The sequence below is a fragment of the Acanthopagrus latus genome, chromosome 3, assembly GCF_904848185.1.
Source record: "Acanthopagrus latus isolate v.2019 chromosome 3, fAcaLat1.1, whole genome shotgun sequence".
In the NCBI taxonomy this organism is placed as follows: Eukaryota; Metazoa; Chordata; class Actinopteri; order Spariformes; family Sparidae; genus Acanthopagrus; species Acanthopagrus latus.
The window spans coordinates 14,387,287-14,407,441 of NC_051041.1; the positions used below are offsets into that span (position 1 = coordinate 14,387,287).

General features: G+C 43.6%; 2 protein-coding genes across 2 annotated transcripts in view; one reads left to right on the plus strand and one right to left on the minus strand.

Annotated features, from left to right (window-relative positions):
• ctnnal1 (catenin (cadherin-associated protein), alpha-like 1) overlaps positions 1 to 16,908 on the plus strand; it is a 53,362-nt gene extending 36,454 nt beyond the window's left edge. Inside the window, exons 3-19 of the mRNA XM_037093360.1 lie at positions 1,536 to 1,723; positions 2,405 to 2,524; positions 4,058 to 4,147; positions 4,391 to 4,561; positions 5,427 to 5,627; positions 6,527 to 6,613; positions 6,831 to 6,989; positions 8,227 to 8,319; positions 10,210 to 10,360; positions 11,360 to 11,397; positions 11,486 to 11,539; positions 12,094 to 12,248; positions 12,580 to 12,628; positions 13,204 to 13,260; positions 14,823 to 14,942; positions 15,570 to 15,653; positions 16,169 to 16,908. Of these exons, the coding sequence (XP_036949255.1) occupies positions 1,536 to 1,723; positions 2,405 to 2,524; positions 4,058 to 4,147; positions 4,391 to 4,561; positions 5,427 to 5,627; positions 6,527 to 6,613; positions 6,831 to 6,989; positions 8,227 to 8,319; positions 10,210 to 10,360; positions 11,360 to 11,397; positions 11,486 to 11,539; positions 12,094 to 12,248; positions 12,580 to 12,628; positions 13,204 to 13,260; positions 14,823 to 14,942; positions 15,570 to 15,653; positions 16,169 to 16,339 (1,988 nt within the window). The 3' untranslated portion in view covers positions 16,340 to 16,908. The remainder of the gene's footprint in view (positions 1 to 1,535; positions 1,724 to 2,404; positions 2,525 to 4,057; positions 4,148 to 4,390; positions 4,562 to 5,426; positions 5,628 to 6,526; positions 6,614 to 6,830; positions 6,990 to 8,226; positions 8,320 to 10,209; positions 10,361 to 11,359; positions 11,398 to 11,485; positions 11,540 to 12,093; positions 12,249 to 12,579; positions 12,629 to 13,203; positions 13,261 to 14,822; positions 14,943 to 15,569; positions 15,654 to 16,168) is intronic.
• Positions 16,909 to 17,825: 917 nt separating this feature from the next.
• abitram (actin binding transcription modulator) lies at positions 17,826 to 19,910 on the minus strand. The gene is made up of 6 exons (XM_037093361.1): positions 19,679 to 19,910; positions 19,464 to 19,515; positions 18,876 to 19,005; positions 18,706 to 18,782; positions 18,551 to 18,620; positions 17,826 to 18,349 (listed from the first exon to the last, which is right to left on the minus strand). The coding sequence occupies exons 1-6, from the start codon at positions 19,758 to 19,760 to the stop codon at positions 18,212 to 18,214; spliced, it is 549 nt and encodes a 182-aa protein (XP_036949256.1). The 5' UTR covers positions 19,761 to 19,910; the 3' UTR covers positions 17,826 to 18,211.
• Positions 19,911 to 20,155: the final 245 nt, after the last annotated feature.

Below are 20,155 nucleotides of genomic sequence, written 5' to 3' on the forward strand. Positions count from 1 at the left end.
AAAGTACTCCATACTCCACTCCATACCATACACATTCCGGGATTCAGAGGGGAGAGTTGGCTCCCTCTGCTCTCCACCCTGCTAGGGCCACGGGGGTTGAGCAGCAGTCTTTGTGAGCCAGGCCTAGATGTTTTAGCTGGTTAGTGGAGCTGGCACTGAAAAGCAGCCTGTCGGATGCAATCAGTTCGTCAGCGCTGCTTCTTTCAAAAGGTCCAGCCAAACCGAATAGACAGCCAAGCTGCATGACCCGATAAAGACCTAGCTATCTCCCCTCCCCCCCTCCTCTCTGTGCTCTCTCTTTCCCTGCGATTTCTCACCCACTCCCTGTCGCTCTTAACTCTGGACATTTTCCTCTTGATAGACACTATTTTGGTGATGGGTATGCAGGCTAAAACTCTGTAAAAAAACTCCCTGTGTCCTTTTAAGGGCTGGTGTGGACAAGTTCAATAGAATGAAAAGGGGCAAAATTTTGGCCTTTTCATATTCTTTTCTTGAATGTTTGCCTATTGTATTTGAAAGCTTTGATTGTCTACCCCACCAAAAAATTGCTCATATAAGTCAGACAGCATGCCAAAACTGTTTGGGTCTGGCTGGCATAGCTACTGTGCAACAGAGCTGAATATAGTATTGTTGTGTTTCATGGTCAGGGCGATCTGTTCTCCTAGAGGTGACATGTGGCAGATTGAGGGAACATTTTGCGTAGTGTTGTCTCAACTAACCTAAAGGGCATTTAGGGAAAATAACCAAGTGACCATCCAGCCTTCATTTTCTGCCTTTAATCTGGGTCTAGATCTCAGCGGCAGCAGTCAAAGCAAAGCAGCCTAAAGGTGTTCCAGCTCCTCCCAGGGAATCCCCGGGCGCTCCCAGGCCAGATGGGAAATGGAAACCCTCCAGCATGTTCTGGGTCTCTCCCCCCAACTGGGAGGAGATTCTTCCTGAGTCATCTGACAGTCAGCCAGAAATGCTTCAAGTTCAACCAAAAGTCCCTTTCCAGTGTTTTCTAAATTTGACTGTAGAGAACCGTGATCAGGATTTATACTGAGCAGGACTACTTTTTCTTGTTTCTCATCACCTGGCAACATTTTTTTCAATGGAATTCCATTTTTCAACTCACAGGCTCGACCAGATACACACACATATAACAGTCCGGCAAATGGAAAGTGGTACTCTGTCTGTAGATACCCAGAGTTTGGGTATTTGGGCAAAGAGAAGAAGACTCATTGCTGCACCTGGGGTTGTTCTAAACCAATTTTTTTCCTTCCTTGATACCTGAACTTAGGTACTTAGAGTACCTTTTCAATACCATTGTGTATCACTGGATCAGCACATAGACTCGTGTGCTCACTGATTCCCTATCCAAAATTTTGGGCTATATCGGAGGCATTTGGGATACGGGCATCGGTCTCTGAACAACCCTTGTTGCACCTCCAAGCACCAACAAAACAAATCTGCATTAAGATAAAAAAATGCCTGTTCAATTTATCAGTCTAGCTCTGTTGCTGAACCAACCATTACCCTTGTCTCCTGTTTGACAGGTGATGCCATAGCCCAGCTGACGGATGCTGGATCGGCTTTGCCGTCCCAGCCAGACGGACGTCTGACGGTCTTCAGTGATAGGACAGGGATGGTGAAGGCGGCCCGCTTGCTCCTCTCCTCAGTCACCAAAGTCCTTGTCTTAGCTGACCGCATCGTCATCAAACAGATAACCACATCGCGCAACAAGGTGACACTTGACAGACGTCAGGTTGCGCAACCTTTAAGGATTTACATGCCATCTCTTGCACAGCCTCTCAAACTCCATCCCGAGTGCTCTGTTTTTAAATAGATAAGCAGTGGCTCTCCGAAGGAGTACTTGAGAGGTAATTGAAGGGAAGCAGCCCATTTAGCAGCCACATAAAAACACAGAGACATGTCTCATCGTACCTGGCTGTGCTCTTAGCCGGACAGCGGGATATGACTGTATCTGCAGACTGAGCCAAGAATGGAAGCAGGGGGCCTAATCATGCCTGGTTAGCCTCGTTTGGACAGACAGTCGACAGCCCCCTGTTCTCCATTACTGGCAAACACAATTACATCTCTTCCGCCTCTTTGTCTGCTGCGGATAAAAGCTGCTGCGTTAGCGTTGCCAGCTAGCAGCAAAATTAGAAGCTACATAGACTACTATTAAGTAAAGTGCAGGTTAGGAACTACTTAATCTGATGGTTTCATTTTAGGAAATCATTGATGCGATTGCATCACAGTGTGCCATTATTACAACGAAAGGAAGCGATGGAGTAACACAGAAATAGGATGTTAAAAAAACTTTTATTTTTGATTCTGCTGTAAAAGATTGAATCATATTAAACTGTATCTTATCAGAAACAGGTTGTTCACTGTATCACCCTGATCTTTTCACTCCTCTCAGGTCCTGGTTACCCTCGACCATCTGGAAAGAGTCAGCACCTTCCAGGAATTTGTGCAGATTTTCAGCCAGTTTGGCAATGAGATGGTGGAGTTTGCCCACCTCACCGGAGACAGGCAGAACGTGAGTAGCATGTGAAGAAACCAACTCTCCGCTTTTTCTATCTTAAGAGTCTCAAAATCATCAAGCACGGTTTAAATGTCTCTCAATAAATTAAATGCAAATGTGGTTTAACTTGGCAACTAGAACAGCTGCATGTATGCTGGATGCAGTGATGATTTTGAACATGCGCTAATTTGGCACCTCATTTCTGCAACACCGAGCACGTTTTGTTTATTCACGTAGATGTAATCTCTTTTCAAGCCGTGATTTTGTAAACATGACATTCTGAATGTGCGAGCAGGTGGTGGAATTAGACTGAGAAACCTGCATTATTTACACTGTGAATGTGCAAGAAAGCTCAGCAACAATCAATATTTGATGCGTCAAATATTTACTCTTCCCAAAAAAAGTAAAACAGTGAAGTAAGAAGACCTCTTCGGGCTTCTGTCCTTTCTGCAAGAGGTTTAATTATTTCTGTTTGTATTTATTCATTTTCTAATCCATAAAAGAAATGTACAGGCCAGTTATGACTCACAGTCCTCAAAACGCTGTTTACATCACGATCCGTTGTTTATGCAAAAGTGACCCATGCCCTCAGACGTGTTCTCTCCGCGGTCTACCTCAGCGAATTTGCAAAACAAAACTTTCACTCAAAGCTTCAGGAAAACAGACCAACTTTCTGTTTCAACTTTGTTCTGTCAAGGACCGCTAATCCGCCTTTGATGCATACGTTCTGCCTCCGCAGCTAAAGCGCTTTGCATGCAAAAGCTGATGTAAAGTGCAACGGCTGCGATATCTAGACAGGGAGAGTGGATCGACCATCCCTCTTTCTGAGTTTCCTCGGGGCTCGCGTCTTGACACGCACATCTTGTCTCTCTCCGACGCTCCACGTTGCAGCTTGCTCTCTCTCTTCATTTGCCACCGTGTTTTCTCTATCTTTTTTTTTTGTGGGGGGGTGTTGTTGTATTCACTCCCTCTCACACACTCCCAGGCACACGCATGCATATGCACACAGCTCTTTTGAAAAAAATCCCCCATCTTCATCTATTGAAGCCAGGCGAGCACGGAGGCAAAAATAATGACAGATAATCACGTCGTCTTTGTAATCTATGGCAAAACGGTGGGAGAAGAGTTGATTCAGCTGCCTTCTCCAAAGCTCGTATCTGGCTAATTCAAGCTGTCTATTTCTGTTTGGAAGCGGCAGGTTGCACACACTGCATCACTTGTCCTATTCTGGTAGCATCTCTTTTATTGGATGACAAATAACCTAGGAAGTTCCATGTGTGTGCAAACTTGGAGAGCAATTGGTGTCGCATTTGTGTGTCCCATCATACCAGCATGAAAGAGATTTGCTGCATACGTTTGATGCTCGGCGTCCCTTGGACACCCAGAGAGTTTTTAGAAGTTGCAACTGATGTAGAGCCACCCATTACCATCTGCTGTCTGTGTGTGTGTGTGTGTGTGTGTGTGTGTGTGTGTGTGTGTGTGTGTGTGTGTGTGTGTGTGTGTTTGTGTGTGTGTGCGTGCGTGCATGTGTGTGTGCGCGTGCTGTAGGACTTGAAGGATGAGAAGAAAAAAGCACGGATGGCAGCGGCCAGAGCGGTGCTGGAGAAATGCACCATGATGCTCCTCACAGCCTCCAAGGTAGACAGCTGGCGCACCAACACTGCACCTCTGATCAAGGGGTTATGGATTATGTCCAGCTTAAAGATTTAAGGCCTTCTCGAGTTCATTCCATTTCAAGGTTTCTCAAATCAATGGTAAAACTCAAAAGTCAAAGTCACAGAATCAGAGAATGAATAATTGGGGGGGGGGGGGACACTTCTATAAAAATGACCGAAGAGTAGAGAAGGACACGAACTTTGACATTTCACATTCCTTCCAAAGACTTGCCTGAGGCACCCCGACTGCGAGTCGGCACGGATCAACAAAGACGCCGTGTTCCACCGAATGCGCTGTGCCCTGGAGCAGGTCATCGAGATAGTCACCGAGGCACGGAGCTGCGGGGAGAACAAGGTCCTTCCTGCCAGCATCCACGACGGCATCAGGGACTTCAAGGTGGGTATTAGAAATTAGGCTTAGGGAAGGATATGATACATATCTCGCCACAGGCTTAAGGTTAGTGATGCTTGCCTGACAGGTGTTGACCCGTGAAGTTATAATCCTCCTGCGGGTGAGGCATTCTGCTCAGTTTTAGCTGTTTGGCTGGCAGCAGCATCATTTATGTAAATAAGAAAGACCAAATAAAAAAATCCTCAAATCTTATACATCATCAGACAATCTACAGTGAGGACCAGACTTGGCTTTTTTTTAAATAATTTGATTCATATACTTGTATGAATCACCGTTAAACCGATCATCACTGTGACTAATCATCCCTCTCCTCCTTGTGCACTGGCATATGAAAAAAATAAAAACAAACAAACAAAAAAAACATTCTGAAAGGGTCTTTCCCATTGAGAGAAAAGAAGAAGAATGTGTTTTTAATGAAAGGACCCAGAGATGCTCATTGCTTTTAATGAAAGGCTTCAAAGCTCTTAGCTGTAGAGTTCAACTGAAAGCTTATGTAAACCTGTCATCTCAGGACACATAGGCAGAGACCATTAGTTCTCTTAAAAACGGAAGAAAAAGAGGACAAGGGGATGAAACAGAAAGGCATTAGCTTTTATGTTTATGCTTGGGATACTGTTTGCGCAATTCATTGAGCACCTTTGATGGCCCAGCTTGACTCTGAATACCTTCAGTCCTTGTTAATTAACGATGAAGTCAAGTGCATAGCCATAATGAGATAGTATATTACGCTTTTTCACCTCAGAACACTACTGAGTAAAACTTTTTGGAGTTTTCTTTTTCCTTCTCAACAATCCTTCAGATGCTCGCTCAATGACTCCATATTCCCCACTCCACCTCTTCTCTCCTGCAGTGCAGCGTGGAGTGCCTGCGGGAGAACCTGTACGCCTTGTCGCCCCAGAGCGTGGGCAGCCAGCTGGAGGCACTGGTGGAGCGGACCGAGGACTTCACCGATTCGGCCTACACCAGCCACGAGCAGCGGCAGGCCATCCTCGGCCTGTGCCAGCTGGCGCGCCAGGACACTCAGCAGCTGGTGCACGCCTGGGTTGAGGCGGTATGTTGGCACAAGTGGGCACGTTCACACAGATGCACATACGCCTGCAGGAATATTCATAAAAAAGCATATGCTACCATATGAATAATAGTGATAAGTACCTCATCTTTAAGACACTTGTTAAAGAAAAATAAGATGCAGACAGTTACCCAAGCAAAGAGAGAGAGATCTTTGCTGCAAAGGCTAAAATAAAAGTAATGAACACATGACGCCGCCATTTTTACTTTGCCTGCTCACTTTTTTTCCCCCATGTCCCTCCTGGAACAACAGAGCACAATAATCTGATTCAGCCGAGAGAGAAACATCACCTATTAGAGGCTCCTTGGCCTTCAGATGTGATGGACTCACAAGCCATTGTGCTACAGTCTCTTTTTCTCCTCACACTTGTTCAGTGTGCTCAGAGTACGCAGAACGACTGCTGCTACATAATCTTATAGAAGTGCCTCATTTGCCTCTGCAGCTGAAGATCATCTGAAGAGCTGAAAAGAACTCTGTAATATCTTATAAATGTAAAGAACGATAATGTGTAAATATACTCGGATGTTCTGCTCAGTCCAATTTGTGTTCTTGATTTTTACTGTGGCAAGTAAAGAGCTTGTTTTTATTCCAACTGGATGTGTCAGAAAGCATGAAATATGAATAAATAAATACATATTTTATGATTTTAGTGTGATTACACAAAATTGCATGTTGAAATGCCCAACTTTTGTAACCATTGCTAGTGAAGCTCATATATAAGTCATAACTCATAAGTTGATGTTTCCAGTCAAGTCTTTTTTCTGGATCATTCGCATGCTTTTTCCGAATATCAGTGTGACTCAGTGTGTGTGTGCCTATGAAACCATGTTGGCTCTCATGTTCCCTCCTCCTCTCCTTCTCTTTTGTCTCGATCGGAGCAGCAGTCTGCCCATGCCAAAGAAGCCACAGAGGACATGGAGGTGGCCATCCTGAAGACGTGCCAGAGTGTCAACGACCTCAGACGTGAGGTGAGCAGCCGTCCGCGTCTCTGCTCCGCCCGAGAGACACGGACACGACTGGGATGCGTCCTGCTGGATGTTCTGACTCAGTAGCTGGTTTTCTTTCCCGCATCAGATTACCTGTCCCCTCAACCATGTATCACCTCTGCTCCCTCTTTTTCCTCCAGCCTCCGTAGCTCCCTCCTCCTCCTTTACTCTGTAATTTAATCTTTGATTCTTCCTGCAGCTCCATAAGGTGGCGGTGGGTCGCGCCTCAGACTTGCTCAAAGTTCACGGGGAGCAGTTACCTCTGCGGGCTCTCAAGGCTGCCGGCGCCGAGGGGAACCTGGAGGCGGTGGCAGAGTATTCGCGCAAGCTCACTGAGCAGAAGGAGCAGCTGGTGGAGGTAGAGAGAGAGAGAGAGAGACTGAGAGAGAGTGAGACAGAGAGACTGAGAGAGAGAGAGAGAGACTGGGAGAGAGAGAGACTGGGAGAAGCCACCAGTTAAAACCTGTAGTGAAGTTAAGATGTGTGTCCTCAGTCTACCTTCTCAGGTGAACTGGCTGGCATGTTACAAGCATTTGTTTAAGCAAGTGAGTGCATACAGGTTGAGATGAATGACTATGTAGAATGCACCTCTCATCTCAAAATGAAAGTCAACATGGTGGTTTGTAAAATAAACACTAAGCAGGAAAAATACCATGCATGCTTTGTCATGTCTTTGCCAATGGCCCTAACAAACATACCTTCCTCTAGAGCTTGAAAAGAGAAATTGCGTGAGAGTAAAGGTGCTGTTTGGGGAAACCAGTATGTTTTCTTAAGATTCATTTACAGAAAGCACACACACACACAATAAATCAAAGAGGAGGAGTGCATCCTGGACTCCTGGAGTTGAGTTTGTCAGAGGTGTGGATGGAGATAGGCTTCAAATTCAAAAGAAAACTCCAAGGCCCTCTATTTCCAAACAAGGTAACCATTAAAAGAAAGGTCCAAGGCATCCTCTTTTTAAAGGTGCAATTGAAGTTTTGGAAAACACATTTAAATCGGAAGAGAAAAAGTCTTCACAGATTGATTTTAATGAATAAATAAAGTGAATGAACAATTTTATAATGCAGTACTTTGTCCATATTTGCATGATGCTTCTATGGAGCCAGCTTTCTAGCTTCCAGCAGTGTTCTGTGGATTTTATCATCTTCACCCTGGAATGCCATTTTTATTTAGTTATGGAACTAAAACACTGTATATGAATTAATTGTTCCTGAATCTGTCTTCTTACCTTAATGGGCATCATAATGAACTGAGCTTAGAGCAAACTATGATGTGTTTCGGTGCCAAGCCGTTGTCAGGGAGACTGCCTGGCGAAGTCCTTTAAACCTCTTTTAAGTGTTTTAAAAGACAGAACCTTAAAGTGACATCAGTGCTAATTAAGTTATTGTACAACACCGTAATAATACATAATTTGTCCACTGTGATACAATTAGGTATGATCACCTATGATAATGTTCGTGTCCGTAAGAGTTCAATCAGTTGCAAGTTAGAATGATATACAGCAGGAAATGGGTAAATGTTCAAATTGACTGTATATACTAACGTCAGATGCATCTCCAGTCAGTCATTTCTTCCTCCTGTGTCTTTGTCTTTAGACTTGCCGGCTGCTGTGCCACGTGTCGGGGTCAGAGCCTCTGGAGATCACCTGTATACACGCCGAGGAGACGTTTCATGTCATCGGTCCACAGGTCATTTAAACCCTCCAAACATTCCCCATAATGATTTTAGTTTTCGTTTATTTTGACATCATACCTCATTGATTGATGCCTAAATGGCAGCAAACAGGGTAGACAGGATGAGAGTAGAAGACGGTCAGATTTAACTTTAATTAAAAACTGAGACCCGTTTTGCACGAGCCAACACTTTTATCGCACATCGATAAAGTCAAACTGGGATTAAAATCAAACCAGAGTCCTACTCTTCTGAGACACACCAGGGAGGGGAAAACAAGAAAAATTACCTCACGTCTCGTCCGTCTCGCTCCTGCACCTGCCAACCATTCAAGACGGCTGGGAACATGCAGTCCACCTAGTCCCCCTATCCCACATCTAATTATGTTTGCTCTTGGAAACCGTCCATGCCCGTAATTATCCAGCAATGTAGAATGTTCCTGTCCTGCAGCGCTAATGTCAGGCCCCGCATGGCTCTGCAGTAATGACTCCGCTCCTAAGTTCAAAGGTCAGTAAATCAATAACGTTGCAGTATGGGTCAACACTGGTGATATGTCTCTGTGTGTGCCCAAAGTAATAGAGGGGTGGCCCAGAGGGTAATTGGCTATTAAATACTACACTGTAGGAGATGGGCGTGGGGTGTGTATGTGTGTGCGAACTTGCACGTGTTTTTGTGTGTTAGGTATTTTAAATTTGGAAATTTGGAAAATGTAGTAGTCTTGTCTTATTTCCGCTGAGTCTTGATACCAGACTTGATTGCAGAAATGATAAATTGTTGGTTGTGGGCGGGACATAGAGTGATACCGCAGCGTGGCAACTAAAGACAGAGAGGTGGCTGCATCAGACCCAAAGCAGAGCGACAACACAGGTACCGATGATTGAAAAAAAATGCTGAATATCGGTGCTGATGATCAGTCTATCCCTACTATTATTATTGTTTATGTGGAACCTATACATTGCTTATTCATGCAGCCTGCCTGAGGGTATTTTGTTTCTTACCTGCTCTTGTTTAATGGGGTACAGCTCTGAGTGTAATACAATAATATAATGGGTCTACTGATTGCAGCAGTAGAGTCAAGGCTCTGCTGTTAACCCATAGGAAGTGAGGTGGTTTCCAGTAGAGCCATATTCCAAGGAGAAGGGGGAATGCAACCCATTACAAAAACAGACTAACAGAGTTATTCAGCCTAACCATGACCTGGCCATCCTTGGATGTTCTGCTGATCTCCTGCACGAGACGCAGGTCGCTCTGCATCTAGGGATGGTGGTGGCTGAGAAACTTATTCTTCTAACTTGGAAGTCCTCCACTCCACCCACCTTTTCTCATTGGCTCAGCAAGATGTTGTCGTTTTTTCAAATGGAAAGACTGTGCCCGCACAAACCCAATGAACAGAGCAGATTAGAGAGAATCTGGGGATCCTTCCTAGCTCAGTGTCAGGTGTGATGCCTGACTCAATTTTTCACATGGTACTTACTTTACTCCAACTACTACAACTACTGTTTTGTAAGTCTATTGATGTAAATTCACAACAGTCTGTCAGCCCCTCCTGTTTTATTTTTTGTTTGACTGTTTCTCTGCTGTTACATGTTTTGTACAGTTTGGTAAAGTCAAAAACTGTAAATAAAAGTATTAAAAAAATTAGACAGGCTTACAGAGTTATTAGCAAAATCTGAACTCAGCCTTGGTCAGCCTACTTTCGATGTTAAAGTATAGTTTAAAGGAACAGCAAGTTCCAGCCTTGAGCATTTGGTTTACTTTCAGATCAATAGCAGAACCTGATTAACCTGAAAATGTGAGAAGAATTGCACCAGATTTTTGCACTTTTCTTGCACATTATGTCTGCTTGGCTACGGAACTTTATTTGATTTTAGATTTTTCATGTCCCAATTCTTCACACTCATCCTCAGATCATCTCGGCAGCCCAAACGCTCGCCCTCCACCCGTCCAGTAAAATCGCCAAGGAGAACCTGGAGGTGTTCTGTGAGGCCTGGGAGTCCCAGCTCTGCGACATGGCCCTGCTGCTGAGAGAGATCAATGACGTCTTTGAAGGCAGGCGAGGTGCGATTCACTTCACTTAACGGGATACTCGTGCGCATTTGGGTGTTAAGAACGGGAAGTTTTTTAAAAAAGAGAGGAGTTAATACTGACTAAATGTTGCCAGTGGCGCTTTGGCTTGAAAAAAATAAAATAAACGTTGATGAATCACTTTGCCCATGAACACTTCAGTGATCTCAATGAAAATTAAAGTTCAGACAAATGAAACAGCAGGAGCAGATATTCTATGAATGAATCACACAGGACTGTGGAAAAAAAGGAACAACGTCAATGCCATTCAGCACCCCTTCAGTGCTCCTCTGTACTCGTCCTCTCTATTAATCATTGTACCAGGTACCTGAAGAGTCCAAATCATAGGCACAAATCAGCTTTGTGTCTGAGTCAGTGTTAGTCAGGATACAAAGGTCACATCGATACTCTGTGCGTGTGTTTGAATCTACTGTATATTTGCGAACATACACACAAATGTATGTTTGAAATGTTGGATCTAAGTGTTATCTACCCCGTGCGTTCACACACTGTAAATCTGTGAAATCTCAAAGACAGGGGAAAGACGTTTCTGGCATATTTCCAAGACGCAGGGCTGCCCTCGAGAATGTGACATAAAAGGCAGTAAATATTTTGAAGTGCAGCTCGGTGGGTGAAAGGATCACATCCATCACACATTTATAGCTGCGTGAAGCCAAAGCGCTGTGTTAAAAGGTAAAAATTACAGGCACTGTGGAGAGATTTTGCTTTTATCATTCTCACCTAATTCTCCCTGTAGTCGACTGAAACGAACTGTGCTTGTTTGTGTTTATGATGGAGGATAAAAACTGTGTCAAGGGTGGACTGTGATAAAAGCAAAAACACATTTTATTACCATATCACTGAATAACCATAATTGCCCCTCTAATTGTCTGGAAAAGTGTGTGTGGCCACACACACACACAATTGTTCGCAGGGAAAACACACATTCTGACTTCTGACCTTCAGATACTCACAGTAACTCTCTTCTTCTAGGAGACAAAAGACCATATTTGTCACTTCCCAGACCCGGGGTGAGTGTCGCACCGCACGCCCTCATGAATATTCCAGCGATCCAATGGTTTGTAATCCTCTGATTAATGCCGCCCTCTTTTCCCACAGAAGCACTCACTCACCAACTTGAAGACTGCCAAGGCTGTCAAGTTGGATGCAGAGGTAGCGTACGGCAGCAGCGCTCTTGCTTTCAGCACAATACATCACGTCAGGTCTCGCACCCCGATCTGACAGCACTATATTCATCTCTGGGAAACTTTGTGTCACTCACGTGCGGGATTGATGGCGTTCGTATGGTAATGGGCTGCAATTCTGCTGGCCGGCAGTTTGTCACCTGCTGTACTGCCACCGCAGAAGGCAGGATTATGCTGATTATAGAACTTCTCAGTGTGTTAACACATGGAAATAACCCTGTTATATATATATATATATATATATATATATATATATATATATATATATATATATATATATATATATATATATATATATATATATATATATATATATATATATATATATAGCTGAGGGTGAGCAAAGATGATGGAAGTTAAGTGAAGTATGAAATGTATGAAGTATGTAATATTTTAATGGTAAAATCAAACATTTTGTTGGAACAAAATGCACAGATAATCGTTCTACAGTCCCATCCTGGCCCTCTGAATCAGAATCAAATCAAAATCGTTTCAACCTCTAATGTGTGTCCCTTTCTCCAGGAGCAGACAAGCATGGCCAAGCTGGGCCTGGAACTCCGTCTGCTGTCGTCAGACGTGGACACAGAGGTGGAGAAATGGGAGGAGCAGGAGCACGACATCGTCCGACAGAGCCAGAGCCTGGCCAGCATGGCCTACAACATGCACCTGTTCACCAGGTAACCCCACGGCACCATGTGCTCCCATTTTGTATCTGCAGGCTGCTGATCTGCTACATTCATTTCAAAGCTCAACACTGTAAAGCCTCTTAAGCACCCACATGAATCTCTTTAGAGGCTTAGTGTTAATGAGAGCCCCCAGCTATCGATAGGCGCCAGGCATAGTTTGAGGCTCTGGCAAAGTAGACGTGACTATGACTCATTCTGACAATTAAATCGTTGCAGTTCATCTAGTATTTGTTGATTGCTGTAGATGTATTTTGCCCCCATCCATCTTCCTCATCCCTGTTTCCCTTCCTTGTTTTCTGTTTCCCCCATATTGATTCTCCAGAGGGGAGGGGCTGCTGAAAACCACGCTAGATCTGTTTCATCAAGCCGAGGTATGTGCATCCATATTTGCTAATCTCTCTCCACCTTCTGTTGTGTTTTCCTGCGCTTTGAATCGAAGTTGCAAATGAACGCATCTGTTTTTTCCTCCAGATGAAAGACATATTGGGATGGACAGATCAATAGCTTACAATAGTAAATGCCAGCATCCCTTCATTCACTTCCCTCTCGCAGATTTGATAGGGCGTGACTGGGACTTATCATTATGATGGAAATGTGTTGCCACAGCGGGCACATGAAGTTATAACAAACCAGGTTGTACGGAGGAGTGTATCCTATTGAATCGGGATCATTGTCCATAATGTGCAGTAATTTGTAGAATTGGAACGCAAAATGTCGGCCAGGATTTATTCCATTTGGGTCGAGCGGTGGAGATAAAAGAGAAAAAGGAACAATAGGGGGAAAGAGACAGGAAGGCATGCTGATAAAAAGAGCAGAGAAGAAGCGAAATGTCATCATATTTACTGACTGTACTTTTTTTTACTTTGAAATGGAGGAAGTTAAAACATTTATAGTTCACTTGTGTACATTCTTTTGGTTTTTGACTTTTCTTTCTGACTCTGTTCAGGTTCTTTCTGAAGAAGGGCTCCAGCTGTGCTCATCTCTCCACACTTTTTCAACTCAGGTGTGTACTGATAAATTCATTCTCGCTCTTGAACACACACACACACACACACTCTCTTGAAAATTAACCAAATTTATCAGCAAAGTATAAAGGAAGACATATTGTAATGCAGAGATATCTACTGAAGTTGGCATGTCAACCAGCTAGCCCTGGCCTGTCGTATCTCATGATACTACCCCAGGCTCCCGGTCTTGATACTGCACAGCTAACTAAGCTAACTAGCTAGTGGCAGGTACAGTTAGCAGCAGTTAGGGGTTAGTCTGGTGATGACTTCAAAATATTTTTGCACATTAAAACAGGCATTAAGGAGACTTTTTTTTCAACCTCAAATTACAAAATAATTGGATTGGATAATTGGATTGGATTGAAGTAGCAATGCAATGAGTGCAAAAGAATATTTATCAATAAATCCATGAAGCTGTAGAAATCAGCACAGCAGTGAAATGAAGCCAACGTGGAGAGAAGACAGGTCATTTTCTTTTGCGCAAGGGGAGCTACTAACCCATCTGTATGCACACACACACATACACAAACTGGCACCTGTGCCCCCACCCACGTTACACCTCTCACACACACTCACTCACACACACACACACACACACACACACACACACACACACACATATCACCCATTCTGGCATGCCATGGTGCCAAGTCTGCCTTATAAATCACACAGCGAGAGCAGGAAATTAAGGCTGTCACATACTCCCACCTTCTTCCTCTCCTCTCCGAGTTGAGAGCTGACAAACAAATGCAGCCTCGGTGCCTTTCTCTCCTCTTGCCCTCCAACAACTTCTTCCCGGGGTCCTCCAAGTTTAATTAAACAGCTTGTCTTGACAGCCATTAACGACTGCCATTTGTCACCGCGGTATCTGCAGGTGTGTATGTTCGTGTTCATGTTCGTGCGCGAGTGTGGAGGGTGCTGGCGGTTGGGGGAGTCGACTAGCGACCGCCTATTCATAATCAGGAGGCCGGGCTCTTCAACTTGCCTCACGCTTTCTGATTAATTACATCAAACAAACTGGTGCTAATGGAGTCCCTCTGTCTCTCTCTCTCTCTCTCTCTCCACTCCCACAGTTCTTTGGCACCAACACACACTTGTAGCGCACCTGCGCTGCCCCTCATTGAAATTATGAGGCTATTTATGCAAATTAGTTGGAGCATTTTTAATTGAGGTTTAAGAGGTTTGTGTACTTCTGTCATTCATGTAGAGCCGCCCTGAATATCAGAGCCTGTGTTTTTAGGTCATCGGTGGCATGTTACTGAAGAAGATTGATGGCCCCCGTGACTGAGATCTAGGGATTAACTCAGCTGGATAACAGACTTAAGCGGCAGATCATGACCTAGCTGTTGCTGATGGATTATATCAAACAACACTAAACCTGAATTTATTTCATCCTCCTTTTCCCTTTTTGTGATGAGCGTAGATCATAAATCCAAAACCTGTAAATCTATCAGTGTCTGTGCGTGTTAACCCAGCCTCCCCTGGATAACACCGTGATAAAACACCTCTGACGTCCTGACAGACATCTCTCCTCTCTCCGTCTTTCCCTCTGTTCCAGCTGGTTGACGAGGAAAAGACTTTGGTGGTGACAGAGATGGAGAAGCTGGTGGCATTGTGCCAACAGCTGCAGATGGGGGCCAAATCTCCTGTACAGGGCAAGACTGCCACCTTCCAGAAGGTACGCTAGTATGTCCCCTTTTTGTTTGTTTGCGTGTTTACACAAAAAATAAATGCACTTTTTTTTTTTTCCTTGAGTCGGTGTTCTATGGTTAAATTGGTAACAGAGACAACATGACACATAAGACAGCAGACTTCCGTTTCTTTTCTCCATAATTAGCCTTGACAGCATCAGATCCACAAAGAAGCTGAGCCCACGATAGAGCATGACTAACAATGTTACTTCATCACTGGCTACAGCATTATCTGTGAGTGATCTGAGAGCAACACCATTATCGAACTCGCGTTAGATTAATGAATGTCCGTGTGGAATTAATGAGCATCTTGGGCGGAGATGAGCCGCCTTAGGTCACCTTGTACTAAAGGCGAAGGTTGGAATCAAAAGGACGGGATGAAGAATAGCGTGTGCTCTGCTGATTAATGAACATCTCTTTGATATGTAATGGCCCCCATTTCCCTCTCTCTCCATCCTAATGTTCACTTTATCATTCATCACAAATAGGAGAGAGAGTGTGTCCGTCAGGAGTCGGTGCAGCCGAGCACTGGTCAGGAAATGATACATTTCAGCTGTGGTATGTTGCTTCGTGTTTTTTGATTCATGTTTCCTCCCCTATTTCTTTTTCTCCAGGTGGACTCATCCATTCAGACAACCAGAGGTATTTTGGCTGTGGTCCTCTCCCTCCTCCCGCTCTGTAATAAGCTCAACAGAAAGGTGAGAGCCACTGAATTGGGCTACATAGAAATACCAAACTAAAAGAAAATATTCACCTACGAAGCAAACCGTGCCTATTTACACATCCAGCAGCATCCGGCAGTTATTTCTGGCTAACAAGACCAAGCCGCTATATAAAGAAATGGGGAAGAGAGCCAGAACTTCACATTTAATGGTCACCGAGACATAAAAACTGTACGACGATTGGCTTTTGGGGGGGAAGGGGCAGACTTCTTAAAACCGCCAACTCTGGCGGAACAAACTTTCCTATTCAAAATGTCTGAGGTGGCCTGTCTCTCTCTTAAAATGTCTCTGATTTTAATGCCAGCTCCGCCTAGACAGTCTTTTGGAGGGGAACTGTCACTGCAAACCAATTATGACCAGTTTAAAGAAATACAAACAAGCCCCCAATACAAGTGTGTGTTTCCTGCCCCAATACCACATCAAAAGATGGCAGGCTCTTGATTGTAATAGTGTTTCCTTCCTTTCATTTCCTCTCCTGTGTCCGCATGCAGTACAAGTCCGAGAGGAGCAGCCTGGGTTCCCCGCAGGACTGGAGAGAGAGGCAGGATGCATCCACACCTGTCAAAGAAGAGGGAGCTCTCAACAACAAAAACAGCAACGGCTTCGGGGTCAAATCCTTGGAGCAGCACATGACCAGCCTAAACCTCTTGGAGAGCAAATAATCCAGGAAATAGTCACCTCCCTTCGTCCGCTATTCTCCCATGGAGCAGCGCATAGCCAACCTCACCTTTTTCTGGAGGAAGTGTAATCCAGGAAATACTTCACAGCCCTCATCCTCATGCCCCCACCAGAGAGTGGGCTCGAGCCGTGGGGTGAAGATGGCTGCCTGGGTCAGTCAGAGTTTGTATTTGCTTTCTGGATGACGAATTGTAGGCGAAGTGTACAGAGGGAATAAAGCAGATCCATGCTCTCTGTGCCCCAGGGCAGCTTGTTACCTGTAGCACCAGTTTCACCCCAGTCCACAAGATGGAGACAATCAGCCAACACGATGACTTAGCCATTTGCAGCGAGCCTCTTTTGAAGAGCAAGACACAAACCTGATTTCAGAGTCACTTTTATCACTTCTCTTTATATTGAGGTTGATAAACGGATCAGAAATCAGGAAAGTAACTCCTCTTGATGCTCAGCTCAGCCATACATCTGTCTTCACCATGTGCCTCTGTGTATGAAGCCTATTCGCTTTGTGGTGTACTGTAAACGTGTTGCACATGTTAGCCAAATGAAAAAAAAACAAAAAAAAAAAATACAACCAGTGAAATGGCTGAAAAACCCATCATGCATGACGCCATCATCACCAGACCTTTGTGTTTGTTTATGGTCAGTGTGTCACAGGTCTGTAATATTAGCCATAGTGGTACACTCTGTCCTCGACCGCTGGCATCGCAGCTAGCATCTCCCTCGACCGCGCCGATCACGCCACATGATTAAATGTCTAATTTCCATGTAGTTTTCTATGGAATGTTCCCCATGTGCCATGTTAGTAACAAAATGCAAAAATCACAATTTAATGCCAAATATGATTGTCCTCATGAAGAGGCTGCTACCTTCAGCTTGCTACTCATATGAAATATAAAGCTCTTAGTCCTCTGGTGTACATTTCTGGAGATGATTATTATGATTATTATTATTATTATGGCCTGGTTTCTTCAAAAAGTCAGTTGATAAAGATGATGGTTTTGGGATGTCAGGACCTTACTTTATAATGTCCTGAGTATTATTAAATCATATTCTATACCGTTTTTCTTTCTTCACCATAGAAATGATTCTGAACTGGCGCCTGTGTCAAATGGAGCCTTGAAGTGTACTTGTTATGAAGACCATCATTGTGAAGCTGCCTATTTGGCCAGTATGTATTAAATGGTATATGGTTTGTATTATATGGTACTTGAAGCATAGATATATACAGTATAAATATATACAGTGATTATCCTAAGGTAAAGACTTTGGTACTAAGTGAGGGAGTGGACTGAAATGGATAACAAACATTAAGCTTTAGAGATGCTTTGTACAGTGTGAGAGCAGCTAAGGATGCTGGGTATTGTAGTGGCAATACAGATGTGAAGAAATCATAGATCTAGTTTTGGACCATCTATTCTTTTGACAATTGAAAGGTTAATAAAAGTGACACGTTAAAAAAAATAAACAATATTTTTTCTTAAACCACTGTTTGTGTTTATTGACATTGTAGAAAAATAATTCAAACTGAATATTAGTTCAGGGTATTTAACAAACAGACTTCAAGTAATTTATTATTCCATTTCCTCATTTTTCAAATTGGACAACCCAAACAATAAATTACAGACTTAAATGCTTACTGAAACCTTCCTTATTTTCTGAAACATGAAAAACAACATCTAATAGTTTAGAGGCACAGTGCAGTCCCTGCATTATATGCAGTAGTCCCTTTGAAGTGACCAGAAGGTGAATGTCACTCACCAGGAGAATTTCCTCAGTCTATACCCAACCTGCTGGAAGATGAAGGAAGGGAAGCTCCCCAGAACAGTCTTGACTTAAAACAAGAACATCCAGCTCCGTCATGAGGGTTGTGATTGGTCAACTCTGCGTTTGGCGACAACGCTCTCGAACTCCTCCCTGCTCAGAAGATTCTCTGTTATGCTCTTGCTCTCCTCAAACTTCGGCAGGATGACGGCAATATATCCATCAGTGGATGGCTGTTCAGATTGATGAAGCACAGTTCGAACATTTCAAGCACTTTATTTAATAAGCTTAGATACTTTACTGAATTGATTGTGGTGGAGAAACAAATGTGAATTTAAAAAAACAAAAACACAAATAATATTAACAGGTAGACAAACATATACATGGTATTCAGATGTGCATATAGTAATAACATAAAAAGTGTATATGTTTACCTTTTCCAACAAGAGATTTGGTGTTTCTAAAATATTCTCATTGACCTCAAGAAGACGGCCCCGGATGCAGCTGAAAACCATCGGAAATCCACATGACCGATCATGACAGCAAAACATAATTGTGGAATGTATGTAGACAAACCAACTCGTCTCACCTGTAGATTGTGTATTCTGTTTCATCCGTGCATGTTATCCGACACAGAGGTGCAAAATCAGTAAGGAACTGACCACCCTGTGACGAAAAAAAGTGATTGGGACACATTGCTGAATGATCGGTAAGTGAAGATACACACTGCACACACCAAGAATTATTAAGAGAGTTTACCCGCTTGGATTTGCCAGACACTTTATTGTTCAGTCGACTGCAGCCATTACTGATCTGGTAGTTGATGCTCTTGATTGTCCGCCCGTCCTGAAGGATGGGGTGAGTGTGTGCCAACGTGACAACACATATCCTGCAGGGAACAAACACAAATTTAAAAAAGTTACTATCAGCATTTAAATCCCTTGTAATCAATGTGGATTCAATCAAGTAAATCTTAACAAATCTGTGAGGCTGATTTAAACTTCACACTGTAATAAGGACAAAGGGGATCAGGAAGTAAAACATCCACAAAAATCAAAACCCTTTCAAACGTTTTCTGTGAGGATGTCAGCTTTGTTAAGCTGCACTCTGGGTTTGTTTTGCCACTGGTTTGCATGTCATACTTATGGAATTGTTTCTCATTTTTTGGCACAAAGATAATATTTCAGAAATCTCCTTCAATATGATGCAAAACAAAACGTCAAAAAGCCTAAAAACGTCACTGATCAACACATGAAGAGGCCTGTGCGGCGACTGAACGTGCAGTGAGTTTTGTAATTACCACCACCTGGTGTTGATTTCACTGTTTGCCCATCACACCGCTGTTACCTGTTCGAATGCTGCAGGATGCAGTGGTCCTCACACGTTTTGCCCTTCATGTCTAAACAAAAACAAACAAAATTTTTTAAGCATTCGTCATACTGACTTGAACGTGTTATCAAAATATTTACCGCTCTGTGACTTCTGACGATTTCAAGTCGAGCTAGCCGAATTAGCAACCGCGCGGCTAACATGTCAGACATGTCAGTAGTAATGTTGTTTACCTGGTCTGTACCACCGTGTGTAATACCGGTCCACAACTGAAGGCGCATTTGCTTCTGTGTCTTTCTGCTCCACGCAGTCCATCAAGAGTATTCACGACACAGTTTGTGAGAAAATGTCACAGACAGCGACTTGCCTACGCTCGTTCACTTGGTTACTTTGCCAGACGGACAGAAAATGATGTGACACCGGGCGGTCCGTCCTTGAAACGAATCTGAATGTTTAAGAGCGAAGGGGTTCCGGAAACTGTTTGCTTTTGCTGGGGAATGAAGAGGGGAATTTATAACTTAAAAATGCCCCTTTAAACACGGTAAATCTTAGTGTAGTGCAAGAGCAGCTGGCTACTCTTTCACTTGGTTAATAACACAATCCCCGCTTGTAATTCAGTTCATCTGAACCAGAACTGACGACATGTCAAGGCGCTACTCACCTACCAAAATAACTTACATCTCTTTTTTCTGGACTGGTAATTACATTTA

Excerpts from the sequence above, each read along its gene's own strand:
- abitram (XM_037093361.1), bottom strand. The coding sequence starts at position 19,760 with ATGGACTGCGTGGAGCAGAAAGACACAGAAGCAAATGCGCCTTCAGTT. Across the intron at positions 19,006-19,463 it reads ATCCTGCAGCATTCGAACAG|GATATGTGTTGTCACGTTGG; the intron begins GTAACAGCGGTG and ends TGTTCCCTGCAG. Across the intron at positions 18,621-18,705 it reads ACAGAATACACAATCTACAG|CTGCATCCGGGGCCGTCTTC; the intron begins GTGAGACGAGTT and ends GATGGTTTTCAG.